Source organism: Rhamphochromis longiceps, linkage group LG17, assembly GCF_057381845.1.
Source record: "Rhamphochromis longiceps isolate RC_006_pf linkage group LG17, R_longiceps_female_GT1.1, whole genome shotgun sequence".
In the NCBI taxonomy this organism is placed as follows: Eukaryota; Metazoa; Chordata; class Actinopteri; order Cichliformes; family Cichlidae; genus Rhamphochromis; species Rhamphochromis longiceps.
Window position 1 is genome coordinate 10117473 of NC_140573.1, and position 19220 is coordinate 10136692.

The window sequence follows — 19220 nt, forward strand, 5'->3', positions numbered from 1 at the left end:
TCTCTTAAAACACTGCTTGCAGCATCACTCACTGCAGCCACGAAAACCCCTAAACACATATAGTGAATGCAACTTTCCCACAGAGACAAGAATTCGTAATACAGTGTTTGAATACTTTCAGGTAACATACTGTTGTTCATATGATAAAACTTGACTGTCCTTAATTATCAGTTAGTTCTGATCCGTCAGGATCACCTCAGACAACTGAGGTGTCACACAGTCCCAGTTTTACACTGAAATAATTTATTTAAACAGAAACTGTTTTATCACAGCATTCAGAACATTTCATTTTGAAAGTTTTGAAACCCAAAAATAGACTTGTGAGGTTTATTATATGCTCATTGTGCTGTGGGGCTTTACATAATACACAGTGGTCTGTCCCTCTAGGCCAGTTTATCCAAATGACCAAAGCTTCATACAGTGGGGCAAAAAAGTATTTAGTCAGCCACCGATTGTGCAAATTCCTCCACTTAAAATGATGACAGAGGTCAGTAATTTGCACCAGAGGTACACTTCAACTGTGAGAGACAGAATGTGAAAGAAAAATCCATGAATCCACATGGTAGGATTTGTAAAGAATTTATTTGTAAATCAGGGTGGAAAATAAGTATTTGGTCACCTCAAACAAGGAAAATCTCTGGCTCTCACAGACCTGTAACGTCTTCTGTAAGAAGCTTTTCTGTCCCCCACTCGTTACCTGTATGAATGGCACCTGTTTGAACTCATCATCTGTATAAAAGACACCTGTCCACAGCCTCAAACAGTCAGACTCCAAACTCCGCCATGGCCAAGACCAAAGAGCTTTCGAAGGACACCAGGAAAAGTATTGTAGACCTGCACCAGACTGGGAAGAGTGAATCTACAATAGGCAAGCAGCTTGGTGTGAAAAAATCAACTGTGGGAGCAATCATCAGAAAATGGAAGACATACAAGACCACTGATAATCTCCCTCGATCTGGGGCTCCACGCAAGATCTCATCCCGTGGGGTCAAAATGATCATGAGAACGGTGAGCAAAGATCCCAGAACCACACGGGGGGACCTGGTGAATGACCTGCAGAGAGCTGGGACCAAAGTAACAAAGGTCACCATCAGTAACACACTACAACGGCAGGGAATCAAATCCCGCAGTGCCAGACGTGTTCCGCTGCTGAAGCCAGTGCATGTCCAGGCCCGTCTGAAGTTTGCCAGAGAGCACATGGATGATACAGCAGAGGATTGGGAGAATGTCATGTGGTCAGATGAAACCAAAGTAGAACTTTTTGGTATAAACTCAACTCGTCGTGTTTGGAGGAAGAAGAATACTGAGTTGCATCCCAAGAACACCATACCTACTGTGAAGCATGGGGGTGGAAACATCATGCTATGGGGCTGTTTTTCTGCCAAGGGGACAGGACGACTGATCCGTGTTAAGGACAGAATGAATGGGGCCATGTATCGTGAGATTTTGAGCCAAAACCTCCTTCCATCAGTGAGAACTTTGAAGATGAAACGAGGCTGGGTCTTCCAACATGACAATGATCCAAAACACACCGCCCGGGCAACAAAGGAGTGGCTCCGTAAGAAGCATTTGAAAGTCCTGGAGTGGCCTAGCCAGTCTCCAGACCTCAACCCCATAGAAAATCTGTGGCGGGAGTTGAAAGTCCGTGTTGCTCGGCGACAGCCCCAAAACATCACTGCTCTCGAGAAGATCTGCATGGAGGAATGGGCCAAAATACCAGCTACTGTGTGTGCAAACCTGGTAAAGACCTATAGTAAACGTTTGACCTCTGTTATTGCCAACAAAGGTTATGTTACAAAGTATTGAGTTGTATTTTTGTTATTGACCAAATACTTATTTTCCACCCTGATTTACGAATAAATTCTTTACAAATCCTACCATGTGGATTCATGGATTTTTTTTTTTCACATTCTGTCTCTCACAGTTGAAGTGTACCTCTGGTGCAAATTACTGACCTCTGTCATCATTTTAGGTGGGGGAACTTGCACAATCGGTGGCTGACTAAATACTGTTTTGCCCCACTGTATATACCAGATGCTGCCAGGCTTCAGTTGCATCATTTCCTTTCACAGTATATCACTGCGCTTTACCACATTTGGGAAATACGGAACAGCTGTGAGGCACATGAACAGGAATCATACATTGTCTTGATTTCCTTCCAGCACACTAGTAAGTTATGATAATAGTTGTGTTTGATGTTTAATGCACAAATGATAAAGCATGAACAAACTATAGATAATACTAGTGGTGCTGAGGTGGGCAGGACTGGTGCTGGCGGGGGGCCCAAATCAAATTCTACTTAAGGTCAAAATGACCCTCCTGGTTGTTCTAAGTGTTAAAGCTATCCATGTATCTGCCTGTCAGTGCATAAATCCCAGTGAAGACCTCTGATTTTGAGTATGAGAAAATACAGATTACTTCTGTAATTTGGATTAGCATTTTTTGAATAAATAGTGACATAATGTAATGTCTTCTGTTGTTTATCTGAAGTTGTTCTAAAATAATCTTCAGACTTGCACAGGCCCTGATATGTAAAGCTTCAGAGTTAAAAGATGGTGTGCTTTCCAAGTTGGAAAAAATGAAACTCCAGATTAGATTTGTTTTGTGTGTTTTCAACCTTTTTTTTATTCTTTAATTTCTGGGATTGTTCAAAAGCATCTGTCGGCGTGTTTACAATCTGAGAAGTCACATAGTACATCAAAAAGATCAGATACTGCATGACTTTACAAATATAGCTTTATAAATTACCATTTTATTTGTTTACACTACATTTTTCATCAATCATGCAGAGAATCGAATAACCTACCCCAAAAATATAAGCATGTTTTTGATAAATACTGTATAATTTCAGCAGAGCTACATTTATGCAAATATACAAACTACTCCCACAGAAAATTCAGAAGCATTTAAATCTATAAGTGGTTGTTAGGTTTGATCATCATCTCTTTGTGACATTTAAGAAACATAATTTTATCATGACTTTGTATGTGTGATTACTTCCTTTTCACAATTATCTTCCTAAAGTATGTGTACGATCAAACCAGCATGAGTTGTGTTATGGATGCTACAAAGTGGCATATGATAGTATTTCTGTTTAGTCCAGTGTCTATTTAAGTGAATTTGTGTGTATGCGTGCATGTGTGTGTGTGTCACTAAGAGCCCACTAGAGCATCAGTGTTTCTGCACTTGGACTGGGAGTAGCTGCTTTGGTTGATGGCATTTTTGGCTGCCACCCTGACGCAGTAGGTGGTCTGGGGTTTGAGATCAGTCTCTGTGTAAGAGTCACCTTCCACTCTTCGAACTCTCGCCGGCTTGCTGGCTTTTCCCTTTATCTGCTCCTCCTCAATCATAAGTGTGTACTCGGTGGCACCCGTCACTGTCGTCCAACTCACATGCAAAGAAACTCCAGTTACTGTTAATGTCAGCACCTCTGGGATTTCAAGATCTAACGGAGACAGAGGGAAGTGAGTGACAGCTGATTGATTACATGAGCAACACTATCTTGATGCTGTTTTACACCAATACAAACAGACTAACCCTCTTCTAAACTGGCATAGAACTGAACAAATTCCAGGTCTCTTCTTCTGCGAGTTGTCACTGGACCTGAGGAAGATGCGGAAAGCACTCGTAAGAAAATGTCTCAAAGAGGGTTGTGTTAAATAGCAATATATAGAAAAAGAACCAACCACATTTAATTTTTAGTGGCATTATACAAAGTTATAAAGAATTACATAAAACACAAAGGAGTGTAGAAACATTTAAATCTGTTTTCCTAAGTTGCGTGCAGGCTGCAGACCACTGCTGTCTGTCTGACCTGTAATGTTTTGGCTGGGATTGCTCTCCCCTACAGCATTGCTAGCTGTCACTATAGTTGCATTAGGATCGAAGTCGGTTAGCTGGCAGGAAAGTTCGGTGGTGTTGCATAGTTTTACACGGGTTCCTCTCGATACGTTGTAGACCGTGTAACTGGTAGCAAACACTGAAGCATTCCAGAATAGGACAGCAGACTGCCTGTTGCCAGTGTACATCACACTCTGTGGAGCACACGGGGCTGGGAAGGAAACAGTGAAAATGCTGTTAACCGAAGGAAAGGGTAATGCTACAGTTAAAATTTTATCTATACTGTAATGTCAGGCTTTTGTTATTATTGCATTTGATGTATAAATCGCTATAACTTGAGGCTGACATTATGGTATAAGTTTAGTTTAATTCAAAATAAATCAGTTTAATTTAATTTATATAGCGCCAAGTCACAAATAATTGCCTCAAAGTGCATTATATTGTAAAGACCTTACAATAACACAGAAAACCCCCAACAATCAAACAATCCCCCTATGAACATGCACTTTGGCAACAGTGGGAAGGAAAAACTCCCTTTTAATAGGAAGAGACCTCCAGCAGAACCAGGGAACTGCAGCCATCTGCATTTGCATAAACATCCATGCAAAAACACATCCTGTTCCATTTAAAGTCTACAAATGAGAACAGAAAGTTACCTGTTAGTGCAGTAATGGGACTCGATGGCTTGCCGATACCAGCTGAGTTCTTGGCACGCACTGTGATGTTAAAAGCAGTGCTACAAGGCACTGGAAATTCAAAGTATGGCCTGGGTAGCCAATAAGAAGAGACAGTCATCAAGGCTTGTGGGTTGTTTTCAATCTGACCGCTGATTTCCGCCAAATAATCAACATCAGGACATGTAACTTTGCTCCATGATATCATGGCCCAGTATAACCTGTCTATCCTCTGCATACGGACATTCACACGAGAAGGAGGGCACGGGACTGAAGAAGAAGGAAGAAGCATTTTATCAATAACACTGCAAATTGACCATAAATGTAGGAGTAGAAACACATTAAACACTTTTTTCCCCCAAACTTGTGGTTAAATATAAATGTTTGACTTACCTGCTCCGGCCTGCAGAGGTGAGCTGAATGAGCTGTTGCAGATGCTGTTAGAGGCTGTCACAGAGAAATTGTAAACGCCACCGCACTCCAGCCCTTTGAAGGTGCAGGAGGGATTGCTGCTGTTACAGAACAGGGCGACTCCATTCGTGGATTGTGCAAAGCTAAAATACTCCACAGCACCCGTGCTTTTGTTCCACGACATGGCAGCCGAGTTGGTCTGACAGTCAATATCCACCGCGATATCAGAGGGCGCACAGGGCACTGATAGGAAGGAGAGAGAGGATTCCTGTTAGGGGAACGTAGCATGCAGCCCAATTTCTAAACGCAGTTTTTTTAGAAATGTTGAATCTAAAAAACAGGATACCCTTTTCAGTAACACAAACTAATCAAAAGACTTGAAGAAGTAAAGCTCAATAAGATGACAGAAAATAACTGATCAGTTATTTGTACCTGTTTTAAAGGATGAACTGCTGGGATAGCTGGTACAGTTCTCCCCTCTGGCAGTGATGCTTAAATTGTACAGCTGACCACAGTGAAGATCAACCAAAGAGCAGTTGTTCACTGAGGTGTTGCAGGTTGCCACGTGTCCATCTCGAGTTGTGGCTATCAGCTGGTATGATGTGGGCACCAGAGAGTCCGCCCATCTCACTTTGGCCCCAGCGTCCTTGCACGATGGCACCACTGTTACATTGGCTGGGACGCAAGGTGCTAAAGAAGACAGAGTTATCTGATTCAAATCTCTGTGGGTGTTTGTACTGAAACTCTACTGTAGTTTAGCAGACAAATCTGGGAAGCTGAAGAATACCTGTTTGGATCTTCTTTGGAGGGCTTCTGAAGCTGCTGCACTTATCAGAGGAAGTTGCTACTATGACGCTGTAGTGCATGCCGCAGTGAACATTCTGGAGTACACATGAAGTGGAGGTACTGTTACAGGTAACAACAGAGTTGTCATCACCTTCAGCTGTGACCACATAGACTGGTGTCCCTGCAGTCACCTTCCATTCAACTAGGATGGTGTCACTGTTGCATTGGCTCATTGCACTGATGGATGTTAGAGTGCAAGGACCTACAGAAAAGAATTCAAACCAATAATTAGAAAAAGGAAAAATCCTTTCCAATGTCTAATCTGTCACAAATGATAAAACAGCTGAAAACAAGCTGAAAAGATATAGATAGCAGGCCTCACCCAGAGATGTCAGTGGTCAAAATACTTTGCAGAAACCTCACAAAAACACACAAAACACCACACACTTAACAGAGAGGGATCCAGAGTGCAGAGATTCCTGCTAAATACCTGTCTCAAGCTCAAAGGTGGCATTGTCAATACTGCTGCAGTGCTTGTTGATAGCCTTGAGCTTAAAGGTGTAAAGTGTCCCACAGTTCAAATCCTGGACTTTACAGGGAGATGAGGTGGTAGTGCAGCTGGAGTTGTGACCATTGGCTCCTCGGGCCAGCACAAAGTAACTGGTTGCTCCCATCGAGTCGTCCCACGTCACCCAGGCACTGTTTGATATGCAGTCCAGACTACCCTTAATGTTCCTGGGTATGCATGGAGCTATTAAAGGTGAAAGGCAAAATAATGAGCAAGTTGCTCCAGAGGAGATCCACATTTAATTCAACATAAAAGAAAAAATGATGGAAAGCATATCTATTTCTAAACTTCCAGTAGCACCCACCGGTTAACATCCTGTGAAAAATCTGTGGCTTAAGCCGAAGATCAGGCAAAACATTAATGCGCATGGTAAATGTAATATATATATATTTAATCATCTACAGATGTTCACTGGCACCATAAGCTCAGCTTCTTATTTCAACATGTTGAACTGCAGTTATGCGCCGGGACTCCTCCCACTTCCCACATCTGGAAACTCTCTATAACACCATCTCTAAAGAAATGTTACATACATGGTTTGCTGGCTTTTGCACCTGATGGTCCAGCTGTTGTCATAATTCAGATCTTAAGCCTTGATTTTAAAGATGAAATAAACTAACAAATATTTATTATCAGATTGATATTTGCAGCTGTTTTGCTTTCCAGATTAATACACCGTCTCATATTTGGGGTCTTATTTATGGAACAAAGACATGAAGAAAGTGTATCACGTCTCCAGCACATCAGTACATTTTGTATTTATAAGAAAAGTTTACCTGAAGAAGACTCCACCACAGCGCTCGGTTTGCTCTGGCAACCATCTCTTATAGACAGCACAGTGATGTTGTAGCTCTGTCCACAGGGTAGATTATTTAGAGTGCAGCTATTTCCAGTAGAGTTACAGTAGAGTCTCGCCCCAGTGTTGCTCACTGCAGCCACGTGGAAGTACTGGGCATCAGGGTTGGGGGACCAGGACACAACCATGGAACCTGCTCCGCATTGTGCACCAACAACCACATTCTGTGGTGGACAAGGCGCTGAGGGTGGCAGAGACACAAGTTGTTTGAGTATTTTTAAACTACTCAGATAAATTATTAAGCCTGCCATCTGTATGTAGATTGTATAAAGTCACAAGCTGTTACACTGAGTTCATGTCTGAGCCTCCGCTGCTTTTGATACCTGTTCGTACGTAAGCTTTGTTGCCCTCCAAACTGGAACAGGACTCATCCTGGCTGAACATGCTAACATTGTAGGTCTGCCCACACTGCAGCTCACTCAGATCACAGAAGGTCATAGTGTTGTTACACTCAGCCCTGTAACGGCCATCTGCTGTAACACCCACTGCAGTATATAGGAGAGCTCCGCTGGCCCCCTCCCATGTCACTGCAGCAGAGTTTGAGTGGCATCGTAAAGAAGCTTTCACGCTGGTTGGCTTACATGGCACTGTGAAAGAAAAAGATGAATTAAGCATTGCTGAGGTATGAGGTATGATATGAGCAGTAAGACAACTGACATGTCAACAACATACAATCATTTTTTTCATCATTACTATCATTGGCTAAGCTTTAAAGACATCTTAAAACACAGATCACACACACACACACAGTAGTTCCCACCTACCTGACTGCAGGCTGAGGTGGGCTCGGCTGTTATCACAGCGTCCATCCTGAGCTGTAACTGTCAGGTTGTAGAGCTGGCCACAGTGCATGTTGGGTAGCTTGCAACTGCTTTCAGTTGTGTCGCACTCTGACTTGTGACCATCAGGTCCAAAAGCCTGGACCTTGTAGATGGACACACCCTCCCCTTCTTCCCATGATACCACTCCTGTGTCATTCCTGCACACCATCTCAGCTCTTACTTTCTGAGGCACACATGGCACTAAAGACAAATGTGAATACAGAAGAATATTAATTGCACTCTAATATACTATATATTCATGATTTCTTTTTAAAAAATCCATCATATTTTGATAAATGAAATCTTCTAACCTGTGTTGATCTCCACAGCAGAGCTTTCAGTGCTGTTACATGTGTCATCTGAAGCAGTAACAGTGATCGAGTAGTTGAGGCCGCACAGCACGTCACCGAGCAGGCAGGTTGAGTCGTTGCTGTTGCAAACTGAAGCGTAGCCACCGCGGCCCTGGGCAACTACCGTGTAGGATAATGCTCCTTTACTTGGCTCCCAAGACACTGCCACAGCACCAGACTCACAAACAACCCCGGCCTCCACTAGGTGTGGTATGCAGGGCACTGCAAAAACACAGGGAAAGAACGATTAGTACAGATGCAATGATCACATACAGACCTTTTCAATGATAATAACTAGTAGTAACAACATCTGTGTGTAAATATTAGATTGTTCAGTAGTATATTTAAACAATCACAAAAACATTATGTATTTTTATTTTCCTATTTAAGAAAATTATGGACTTAGCATGTCGTAACTGGCTGTCAGACATGAACATTCCCTATTGTACCTGCTTGCATCTGCTGTGTGTCACTCTTTGACACATTGCACACATCATTAACAGCAATCACGCTGATGTTGTAGGTGAAGCCACATAAGAGGTCTGCGAGGATGCAGGACTGTGACATTGTCTCGCAACTCGTTTCATCTTCTTCCACGCCGGCGGCTTGGACAATGTAGTAGTCCGCCCCTCTGCTGGCCTGCCATTCCACCACAGCTGTGTTAGTAGAGCAATCCAGTACATGCACAACATCCTCGGGAGGACAAGGCACTGGTGGTTGAAGGACAAAGTGAAATAGCTCAATGAGGAGGTAGTAAGTGTAATGATAGTGGCTAGCTGCAACCCTAGCTCCATTTCTAGGTGCTTACACTTCTGACTCAGATAACATAACAGCTCCTTAAGCTTCATCAAGGCTTTTATACCTAAAAACCTAATAATTTTATAATGGAAAACTTAATAACATCTTCAGGTCCCTAAAAAATGACATGTAGTTTGCACTAGTAAGCGACCCAACTAAACTCCCGCAATACTGAGTTTTGCATTTGTTTATGCCCCCCTAGAAGTTGAAATATGCCAAAAAAATATGTTTTCCGCCAGTTTGAAATTACTGTGAAACTACCAAATAAGTGGTACACTACAGCAAATCATTGCCTCACAATTTTAACTTATTTTTATTGCATTTTTACCTGATTCCACCTGGAGTGTGGAGCTGGGAGGGCTGCTGCACTCATAATTTGAGGCCACAGTGATCACGTCATAGATCTGACCACACTGTAAGCCTGGCAGCTCACAGTTGGTGATGTTGGAGCTGCAGGTGGAAACATGGCCACTGGATGAGTGTGCTGTTGCATTGTAATACAAGGCACCCTCAGCGTAGGCCCAGTCCAAGAGGGCTGAGTTGGTGAAGCAGTCCAGAATCACTGTGCCAATGTTGGGTGTGCAGGGAACTGACAAAAGAAGGGAGTAACACTTTGAGTACTTGCACATGCTAAGAGCAATAAATCTATGACACACTGACATCATGAACATCACACAGTCCAAAGGAGATTCATTTAAAATCTCACTGTTTTACCTGAATGGAAAGTTATAGCTGGGCTGGGCAGACTTGAGCAGGTTTCATCCTCTGCCACCACCTGGACAGAATAGTCATGTCCGCACATCAGATTGGTCAAAGTGCACCTTGGGCCTGCAGTCTGGCAGATGGACATGGACCCCACTGTGCTCTGTGCTGTCACTTTGTAAGAAAGAGCCCCATTGCTAGCACTCCAGGACACAACAGCCTGACTTTTGGAGCAAACCATCTTCACTTCCACATTAGTCGGAACACAAGGAACTAGATAAAAGTGTGAAGAATAGGAAATTGAAACTCATTTAAGTATACATTTTAAATGAACACAGAACTACATTTAAAAAAGACTTAAATTAGATCTGTCTTTGAATTATTTACACACTTTCTATTTTCAGAGTAAAAATAACAACAGCGTATCAAAAATACTGATTTGTCCTCACCTGATCGCAGTGGGTCACCTTTACTGGGATCAGAGTTACACTTCCTGTTTGAGGCCACCACAGTCACTGTGTAGTTCTGTCCACAGAGGACATTGGGCATGGCACATTGCTCGCTGTCAGACCAGCAGCTCGAAGACTGTCCATCTTCCGTCCTAACTTTGGCAATGTAGTACTCTGCACCAGCCGAGCCAGTCCACGACACCACAGCAATGTTGGAGATGCAGTTCATGAAGCTGGAGATACCGGTGGGTGAACAGGGCTCTTTGGGACGAAAGGAGAAAAGACTGGATTAGAAAAAAAGGGTCTCAAGTATGGTGCACAGTTCCATTTTAACAGCACATATTTCAATGACTCCAGGTCTGCCTGTAAAAATCACGTTTAACTGACCGGCAATAAAAATTGTTTTACCACTCGTTGTCAATTACAGTTCCTTAGTATATGTAAGAAATGATGCATTTTACAACATAAAATCCTTTATGTACAATTGTTTTTACGGTTATCGTGCATTTTTGCAAAGAAATATAATATATGCATTGCCCTTTTACTTACTGGCTTGAAGACAAATTTTTCCAAGTATAAACCGGATTTTACCTGATGTAAGACTTAAAGGTGGGCTGGGGCGGCTTGTGCACACTGAATCTGCCGCCTGAACAGACAGGAAGTATTCCTGACCACAGTGGAACTCAGAAATGTAAGTCCAGGTATCATTGGTACTGAGCTGCACTTTGTGGCCAATGTTGTTCTCTGCAGTCACGATGTAAAACTCTGCAGTTTCACTGGCATTCCAGGCCAGTGATCCCACCTTAGAAAATATTACAGTACAATTCAATCATACAATTCAATCCTCATCAGAAATCAAGATAGCATTCTTACTTTGAATGTCCTTCAAGAAGGTTTGACACTTTTCCTGAAGATTACTCAATAAAATCACACGAAGGTTTGCTTAAGAGAGTTCAAGCTATATAAGCAATGAACCAGGGAGTAAGATCTATGAGTTTATCTTTACCCAGGTGAACTGGGTATGTCTTTAATTTACTGAGCCGAAACCTTTTTAAAGAGTTAAAAGAAAATCCAGATAAATAATATTCACCTTTGTAGTGCAATTAAGAGATGATGTCAGATTCTGAGGTATGCATGGTGCTAAAAAGAGAAGACATAAGTTTAGACATTTATTAGTGTTGATTAATTTGATTATTATTTCTTTATTTAATTGTATTGATTTGTCTAGAGCGACAAAATGAAAGTGCTAGGAAATGGTATAAAATGTCAGCAATTTAAAACTAAGATATTCAGCTCTGTACTGCTACTGTTCTGCATGCAGTGCGTTCATTTTCATGTGCTCTAAAAAAAACCCATTAAAACAATTCCAGAAATATTACTGCTGTTTAAAAGCTTGTTTACCCATCCGAATTGAAGTGCTGTTGCTCGGCATGCTGGTGCATACGTAGTTCATGGCAACGACATAAACTGTGTACGTTTCACCACAGTGTAGATCATTCCAGGTGCAGATGGTGGTGTTTGTGGTGCACGTGTGGATGTGGAGATCCTGTCCTGTTGCAATGGCCATGTAGGACTCTGCGCCATCGCTCGCGGCCCAGCTGACTGAGCCCAGGCTCTGCTCACAGCGTGTAAAGCTCTGTACATGTGCTGGGACGCAGGGGGCTGACGAGAAGGTTAACAGTTTAATCATCACACATTATGCATGTTATGTGTGAAAAAAATCTAAATGAGACACATACTTGTCATGTATTTTTCAGGCCGGCTTGTAGGACTGTCACACCAGTCATCTTGAGCTTTTACAGTGAATGTGAACAGCTGTCCACAGGGCAGGTTGGTCTCTATCATTGTGTTATTCGTTTTTAAAGACGTGCTGTATCCCAGGTTTCCGTCTGCTTTCACAATATATGCCGATGCTCCTTTAGCCTTAAACCAGTACAGCAGCACCGTCTCATTGTTACATGACCCATGGACCCTCAAACCATCTGGCTTACAGGGTTCTGACAAAAGAAGAGTCACATTGGTATTCTGAGGGATGTTGCTGTCAGTCTAGCAACTGTTAAATTTAGGGAAATTAATAGTAATTAATTGATTAATAGAGTAAATCTAAACAGTCTTTGTGGATGAAAATTCCCAACCTATCTTTATGTACAGAATAATTAATAATTAAGGTTAGGCCACTTAATAGGAAATAAAGCATGTTATTAATTCAATCAGGCAGTAATTAAAGTACAAATCACTCATTCAGTCAATCAGTACTAACGAGTTACTGTACCTGTCTGAATCTCCACAGTGCTACTGATTTCACTGTAGCACCTGTTGCTGTATGCAATGACAGAGAGTTTATAGGTGTCCCCACAGGTCAAGTTAGAGAACTGACAGGTGGAATTGGTGGAGTTGCACTTCAGTGTTGTTCCCATGTTGGTGGCAGTAGCCATGTAGAGCTCCACTCCCGCGCTTTCCTCCCAATACATGTTGGCTGTACTTGTCCCACACTGTAGATCCACTCCCACACGTGACGGCTTACAGGGGCCTAGGCCGTAATTCAAAGAGTGAAAATAGTTTTAATGATTTTATTTTAGACTGTAGAATAAATTTAAGATCGTGATTGAGACGCGGCTCAACTCACGTGTGCTAAAGGAGATATTAGTGCTTTTCTCAGTCCGGCAGTGGTCGCTGATGGTTACGAGAGTGACGTTGTACACCTGTCCACACTCCAGCTCTGTCAGATTACACTGATGTTCAGTACTCTCACAGGAAACGCGGGAACCATCTGCTGAAACAGCAGTCACCATGTAGGAGTTTGCTCCACTGACTGGACTCCAGGAGACTGTGGCTGTGTCATTGTAGCAGTCCAGGTTAGCTGTGCACTTTCCAACTGCGCAGGGAGCTATTGGCAAAAAAACAACAACATCAGTACTGCCATGCAGGACATCGACTTTAAAGCTGCAATGATCTCCATGAATGCACGGCTCCAAATCATATTTATTATTCAAGTTTCCACTTCAGAAAATAGATGTTATACAATTCGGCAGACGAGTACACATTCACTGAGAAGCACAGGTTCTCTGCATGGGCATGTAGTTGATGTAGCTCAAAATACCCGATTTTTATGCCCTTTTTAAAAAAAAAAAAAAGTCCCTGATTTTTTAAAACAGCAAGCAAGACGCTGTTTGTTGCCTAGGCTGCCTGCTATGATGCTGTTATAAAAGTAAACACTTAAATGAGGTTCAAAGAAGCAAAAGAAAACTTTTTAAGGGGGTTGGCTGTCTTCAGACCAAGAGATGGCACGTGATATTTTCTGTTTATTACGTGTGTCTTACTTTTAGTTCATTTCTTCTATCATTTTAGCTTTTTTTCAATCAAGTTCTCGCAGTTTACATTATTTTCATTAAAACACATCTTAAAACCGTTCAGCTATAAGTGAAAACTGCAGTTATAAAGTTTGGGAAAGAGAGAAGGGGGTCTCAGCATACAATGTCAATAAAATTAGGCTGGTAGGGTACCTGAATACAGCAGGACAGTGTTGGACCTGCTGCTATTGACTTTCTCCCCAATAGCAATGACATTAGTGTGGTAGATGACTCCGCAGTGAAGTCCTTCCACGCTGCAGGAAGTGGCATTAGTATGACAGGACAGCGAGTGTCCGTCACGGCCAGCGAAGCGAGCCTCGTAACCCACTGCACCAAAACTTGTCTCCCAGGAGACCATCCCCTGGTTATTCTGACAGTTAACGTTTGTCTGCACGTTATTGGGCGGGCACGGCTCTGAGTGCGGAAAGAGAGACACAACAGAATGATTTAGTGTGGATGTTGATATATATTCTGTCCAATTGTTGAAGCTAAAGGCTGCCCAAAGTGACTTAATAAACTATCAGCGGGGATCTGCAAATTTAAAGAGCCCATCAGTAGTCATGGAGGAAAACATGAAGATATTTTGATACCAAAATAAATCAGGGAACAAAAAATTGTTTAGCACGTGTTCTCACCTGTCACAATTAAAACTTGTTCAGTAGAGGTAGACACATTTTGGCACACAAAGTTGTTTGCTGTGACAACGATGCTGTACATTTGGCCACAGTTCATGTTGTACAATGCACAGTAAGTGTCATTGGTAACACAGGAGGTGGTGAGTCCCTGGTCTGTTTGCCCCGTGACTGTGTAGTAATTAGCACCCTTGGTTATGTCCCACTGCACCTGGCCGATTGTCACGCTGTACTGGGTGGTGATTTGGATTGGGATGCAAGGCTCTAAAAGAGAGGATGGAGGAAAACTGAGACAAAAATGTAGCTTTGTGTGTTCGAACTGCAGCTTCAAATTAAATGCAAGAAGGTAGCGTAGATATGGTCCACTGTAGTAAAGTTATGTAATGTAAGTAATGTTAGAAAAAAGCAGAAACTTTATTGTTTCAAGAATTTTAGTGCATTTAAGGTCATTTTGGTTAATTGTGTTTTATCACTTTTACTGATACTTTGGTTGGTTTTAAGTGGGAAAGGTCAACATAATTATACAATTTCAATAAATTAGCAGTTTGTTTCACTTTTTTTAAAGGTGGAAAAACTCGGCAAGACGAAAGATGTGCTATATAGGTTCGTGAAGCCTCTGTGGTGCTGCTCACCAGTGACCAGCTGTCCTGTCATTTTAGCGATGCTGCTGCAGGTCTTTCCTATAGCTTTGACAAACACAGAGTAGCTCTGTCCACAGAGCAGCTCTGTCAGGTCACAGGAGGTCCTGTTGGTCTCACAGGTGACGTTGTGACCTGACTTTGTAGTGGCCATCGCGATGTATGACAAGGCTCCATCACTCGGCCACCATGAAACCACAGCTGCCTTAATCGCACAGTCCATATATGCCCTGATATTTATTGCATTACAGGGCACTGAGGGAAAGACAGATAAGACAGGAAACTTTATATGAATAGTAAAAATGTAGAAGCCAGGGACAGAGCATTTTACTAAAATGTAAAATTGAACATCATCCATCACTGTATCGCAACTGACAAATATGAAAAAGAAAAGCAGATTTTAACTACACAAAACTACAAGTCAGTTTTCTAAAGTAGTTTTATGCTGGGTAAAATCATTTGCAGACCTCACAAACTCATATTTTATTCACAATAGAACACAGAAAGACAGAATATAAAATGTTTGAAATGAGAAAATGTTAATTTTTAAGAAAAATATGAGCTCATTTTGAATTTTATGGCAGCAATACTTCTCAAATAAGTTAAGTAGCGGGAACAAAAGGGTGAAAATGTTTCCAGGAATAATGAGGAACATTTTCCAACTAATTGGGTTAAATGGCAGTCAGTAAACAACTGACTGGGTATACAAAGATAATAAATCAGGCCTAAAATGCACTTTGCATAAAAGAAGAAACAGGACTGTTGAGCAGCAAGAATCCTGTATCAGACAAGGACGGCAATGTTTTTATTAAAATGGTACATTTTCTCAGTTTACACATGTGACGCGTTTTTCATGTTGTACCACAGATAATTCTCTATAATTAAAATGCATTGAATTCTCTCTCTGTCCTACCTGACGGTGTGTCAACAACAGGAGTGGGCGGGCTGTTGCAGTACCCATCAGAAGACACTACGGAAACATGGTAGATCTGTCCACAGCCGAGTCCTGTCACATTGCAGGAGCCCTCTGTTGTGGCCTGGCATGTTGTGCCCTGATTGGTGCTGTCGTGCAGTGTGGCGATGTAGGAATCAGCTCCTGAGCTTTTCGACCAGGAAACGATGAGAGAATTGGCCTGACAGTCGACCACGGAGGAGACGTTTGCTGGAGTGCACGGCACTGATGAGAAGAGACAATTGTCAATGTTTAGAGCAGAGCTGTAATTCCTGAAAGTTCGTGATTAATATCACAGAAAGATTTGAAAAAATGTTGCCTGGTGTGATGAGTCTGAATTTCTCCAGCAATAATCAGAAGGTAGTATCGGGATTTGGCAGAAACAACATGAAAGCATGGATCCATCCTGTTTTGTTTCAACTGTTCAGGCTGATGGTGACGTAATGGTGTGTTCGATATTTTCGTGGCACGCTTTGGGCCTCATAGTACCAACTAAGCACACTTACACACTATAGCCTACTCAAATATTGCTGTTGTCCATCCCTTTATGACCACAGTGTAGTCATCCTCTGATTCTTGCTTACAACAGGATCCTGCACCATGTCACAAAGTCAAATCATCTCTTTAAATTAACTGTACTTAAAAAGCCTCCACAGACACCAGATCTCAGAAATGTTTCAGCACCTTGTTGAATCTAAGCCAGGAAGAAAAAAGGAAGCCCAAACTGGTACAAGTAAGGTGTACCTAATAAAGTGACCAGTAGGTGAATGTTACCTCTTCTGCATGAAAAAATAATTCTTTGAGAAAAATAAACTGGCATCACCTTTTTAAAAACAAGTAGAATTTGAATTTAATGTACCGTAAGTAGATGCAAAGTTCTAAACTTTCAATGACAGTTTCGAAATCACTGGTAACTTGTGTTCCTGTCAAAATAAAACGACAGCAATAAAACGGTTCAGCAGTCGGAGTGCATACCTGTCTTGATCGTCACATTCTCACTCGGTTTGCTCTTGCACGTCATGTCCTCTGCAGACACAGTGGCTGTGTAGTACTGTCCACAGTGCAGATTGGTCAGTTCACACTGCTTGTCAGGAACTCTGCACTCGTCCACATGCCCGTCAGTACCCACTGCCTTTACGCTGAAAAGCTGTCCTTCCTTCATAGAGCTCCATGACATGGAAGCCACATTGTTGCTGCAGCTCAGGCTGGCTTTGAGATTCTCAGGAACGCATGGCACTGAGTGGGACAGAAATATACGTCTGCTTTCTTTTTCCCCCCCAGTTATGTTAATGAATATTTTATGTAATTTACTGTGTGCACTGTACCTGTCCTAAACATCAGCTGTTCGCTCTCTGAGCTGTTGCAGGTTCGTCCCTCAGCCGTGACGTGCACGATGTAAATTTCGCCGCATGGCAGATGTGTGACATCACAGCTAGTGTTTGATGTAGTGCAACACGTGGTACTGTCTCCGTACACGTCTTCCAGCGTGGCCGTGTACGTTAAAGCACCTGAGACAGTCGACCAGGTAATCGTGACTGTTCCGTTGTTGCAGTTCACTAATTCCTTTACGCCATTAGGAGGGCAGGGAGCTGTAGAAAGAGGAATACTCTGAGGTACAGACTTGAACTTCTGTTTCTGTCCTTTCTTGAATATTATTGAGATTACACAACACAACAACACATTACACATGAAAAACCCAGCGTGAGCTACATTTCCAAGAAAATTAACTCATAACTTGGACACATTCACACTCAGAGTCAAGTTAGACATATTTAACCCATAAAACAGTGACTTTCAGCTGTTTTATGCAAAGAGTATTTTAACTGTAAATATTTCATGCCTGTGAAGCTGTATCCACATTATCAATTTTCACCTCACAGATGTGGTGAAGATGGACATGCAGAGGGTGGGTGTGATAGGATGAGATGGAAGCAGCCAAACGAAAAAGAGGAAGAAGCAGCAGTTTATAACAAAACCAGAACATCAGTTATGTAGTAGCTCATTTACCGCTTACTGCTTGTAAAATGACAAATGTGGCGCTGACCTCGAGCACAATTTGTCCCCCCCATTAGGTGATCACTGAGTGCATTTCACACATCCTTTAAATTGCAGACAGAGCAATGGGTAAACAGCTGTATGAGCCAAAAACCAAAGATTCAGAGGAGCAGAACCATTTTCATGCCTCATATTACTGGCCTTTTAAATGGTTTCTTTTTAATAATTTTAACATATATTATGATATAATTGATATTATCAGTTTAAGTCTATTTAAATCCACAGTGCATCAGAGCACTGATGATATTCTAGTTAAAGTGACTTCCCTTTTATCCTGGTTTTACAGTTTCGGTGTTTGCTTTTACGTTCGTTATAATTTTCCCTTACCTGTCTCGGTTTTGACAGAGTTGCTGGGTGCACTGGTGCACTGCTGGTCCTTGGCCTTCAGGGTAATGGTGAGATTCTGGCTGCATGTAAGTGGTGGCAGAGAACACATCCCATCTGACGTGGAGTTACAATCAAATGTCTGAACAGCACCCCTGGTGTCTGTTGCCACCACAACATATTCTTTGGCCCCGGCAGACTCGTTATACATCACCCACGCTGAGTTCGTCAAGCAGTCGATCTCCACGTCTGACAGCTGGGGTACGCAAGGAACTGGAGGCAACCAGGGACAGGAAATTAGGTGCTTACAGTATTCATAGATTACACAGACCACCGGATTTACAATTATATTCTGTAGATATCATCAACAGATGCTCAAATCTGCAGTCCAGAAATTATCTCAGCTGCTGAAATATGTCGTAATATTTTATTATCTGTGCATTTTTGTAACAAGTCTGTTAAACTAATGACTTGGCTGGTGTGTTTCTGTCGTCACTATCACTATACATGAGTTAGAACTGTGATCTAAAATTATGACAGATTTTTTGGTTAACCTTAAATGCACAAAGCCATCTTTCGCATCATCTAAAGACCACAGGCTTACCAGAAATAAGCAGCGAATAGGGTTTCTAACAACAGCCTGTACAAGTGAGAGGATGATATGGGATGGAAGTGAGGAATATACGATCAAAAACAGAAGAACAGCTGATACTTGCCTGTTTTGACCATTTTAGTTTGGCTGTCTTTGCCCACACATTCATTCCTGTATGGTGTGATTGTGACATTGTACTGCATCCCGCACGCCAGTGTTCTGAGATTACAGCCGTTGTTTGTGCTACTGCAGTTGTGTCTGGCACCTTTGGCATCTGCAGCAGACACTGTATACATCACCCCTGCCACACTATTGTTCCAGGTGACAGATACGACGCCAGTGCCACAGTTCACATTAGAAAGGAAGGATGAGGGAGGGCAGGGAGCTGAGTGGAACGGCAGAAAAAGAGGAGAAGTTGAGGT

The 19220-nt window shown here is 42.2% G+C and overlaps 1 protein-coding gene across 1 annotated transcript in view; it reads right to left on the bottom strand.

Annotated features, from left to right (window-relative positions):
* Nucleotides 1-2611: 2611 nt before the first annotated feature.
* The window catches only part of fndc7b (fibronectin type III domain containing 7b), a 42689-nt gene continuing 26080 nt past the window's right edge, over nt 2612-19220 (bottom strand). Inside the window, exons 33-62 of the mRNA XM_085387573.1 lie at nt 18923-19183; nt 18210-18479; nt 17153-17416; nt 16803-17063; nt 15789-16052; nt 14870-15130; nt 14241-14501; nt 13759-14019; nt 12882-13142; nt 12528-12785; nt 11995-12252; nt 11657-11917; nt 11346-11395; nt 10847-11057; nt 10256-10516; nt 9819-10079; nt 9433-9693; nt 8756-9016; nt 8268-8528; nt 7900-8157; nt 7459-7722; nt 7056-7316; nt 6202-6462; nt 5713-5973; nt 5358-5615; nt 4908-5168; nt 4497-4784; nt 3815-4051; nt 3538-3603; nt 2612-3445 (exon numbers count right to left, since the gene is read on the bottom strand). Coding sequence (XP_085243699.1) covers nt 3153-3445; nt 3538-3603; nt 3815-4051; nt 4497-4784; nt 4908-5168; nt 5358-5615; nt 5713-5973; nt 6202-6462; nt 7056-7316; nt 7459-7722; nt 7900-8157; nt 8268-8528; nt 8756-9016; nt 9433-9693; nt 9819-10079; nt 10256-10516; nt 10847-11057; nt 11346-11395; nt 11657-11917; nt 11995-12252; nt 12528-12785; nt 12882-13142; nt 13759-14019; nt 14241-14501; nt 14870-15130; nt 15789-16052; nt 16803-17063; nt 17153-17416; nt 18210-18479; nt 18923-19183 — 7415 coding nt within the window. The 3' untranslated portion in view covers nt 2612-3152. The remainder of the gene's footprint in view (nt 3446-3537; nt 3604-3814; nt 4052-4496; nt 4785-4907; nt 5169-5357; nt 5616-5712; nt 5974-6201; nt 6463-7055; nt 7317-7458; nt 7723-7899; nt 8158-8267; nt 8529-8755; nt 9017-9432; nt 9694-9818; nt 10080-10255; nt 10517-10846; nt 11058-11345; nt 11396-11656; nt 11918-11994; nt 12253-12527; nt 12786-12881; nt 13143-13758; nt 14020-14240; nt 14502-14869; nt 15131-15788; nt 16053-16802; nt 17064-17152; nt 17417-18209; nt 18480-18922; nt 19184-19220) is intronic.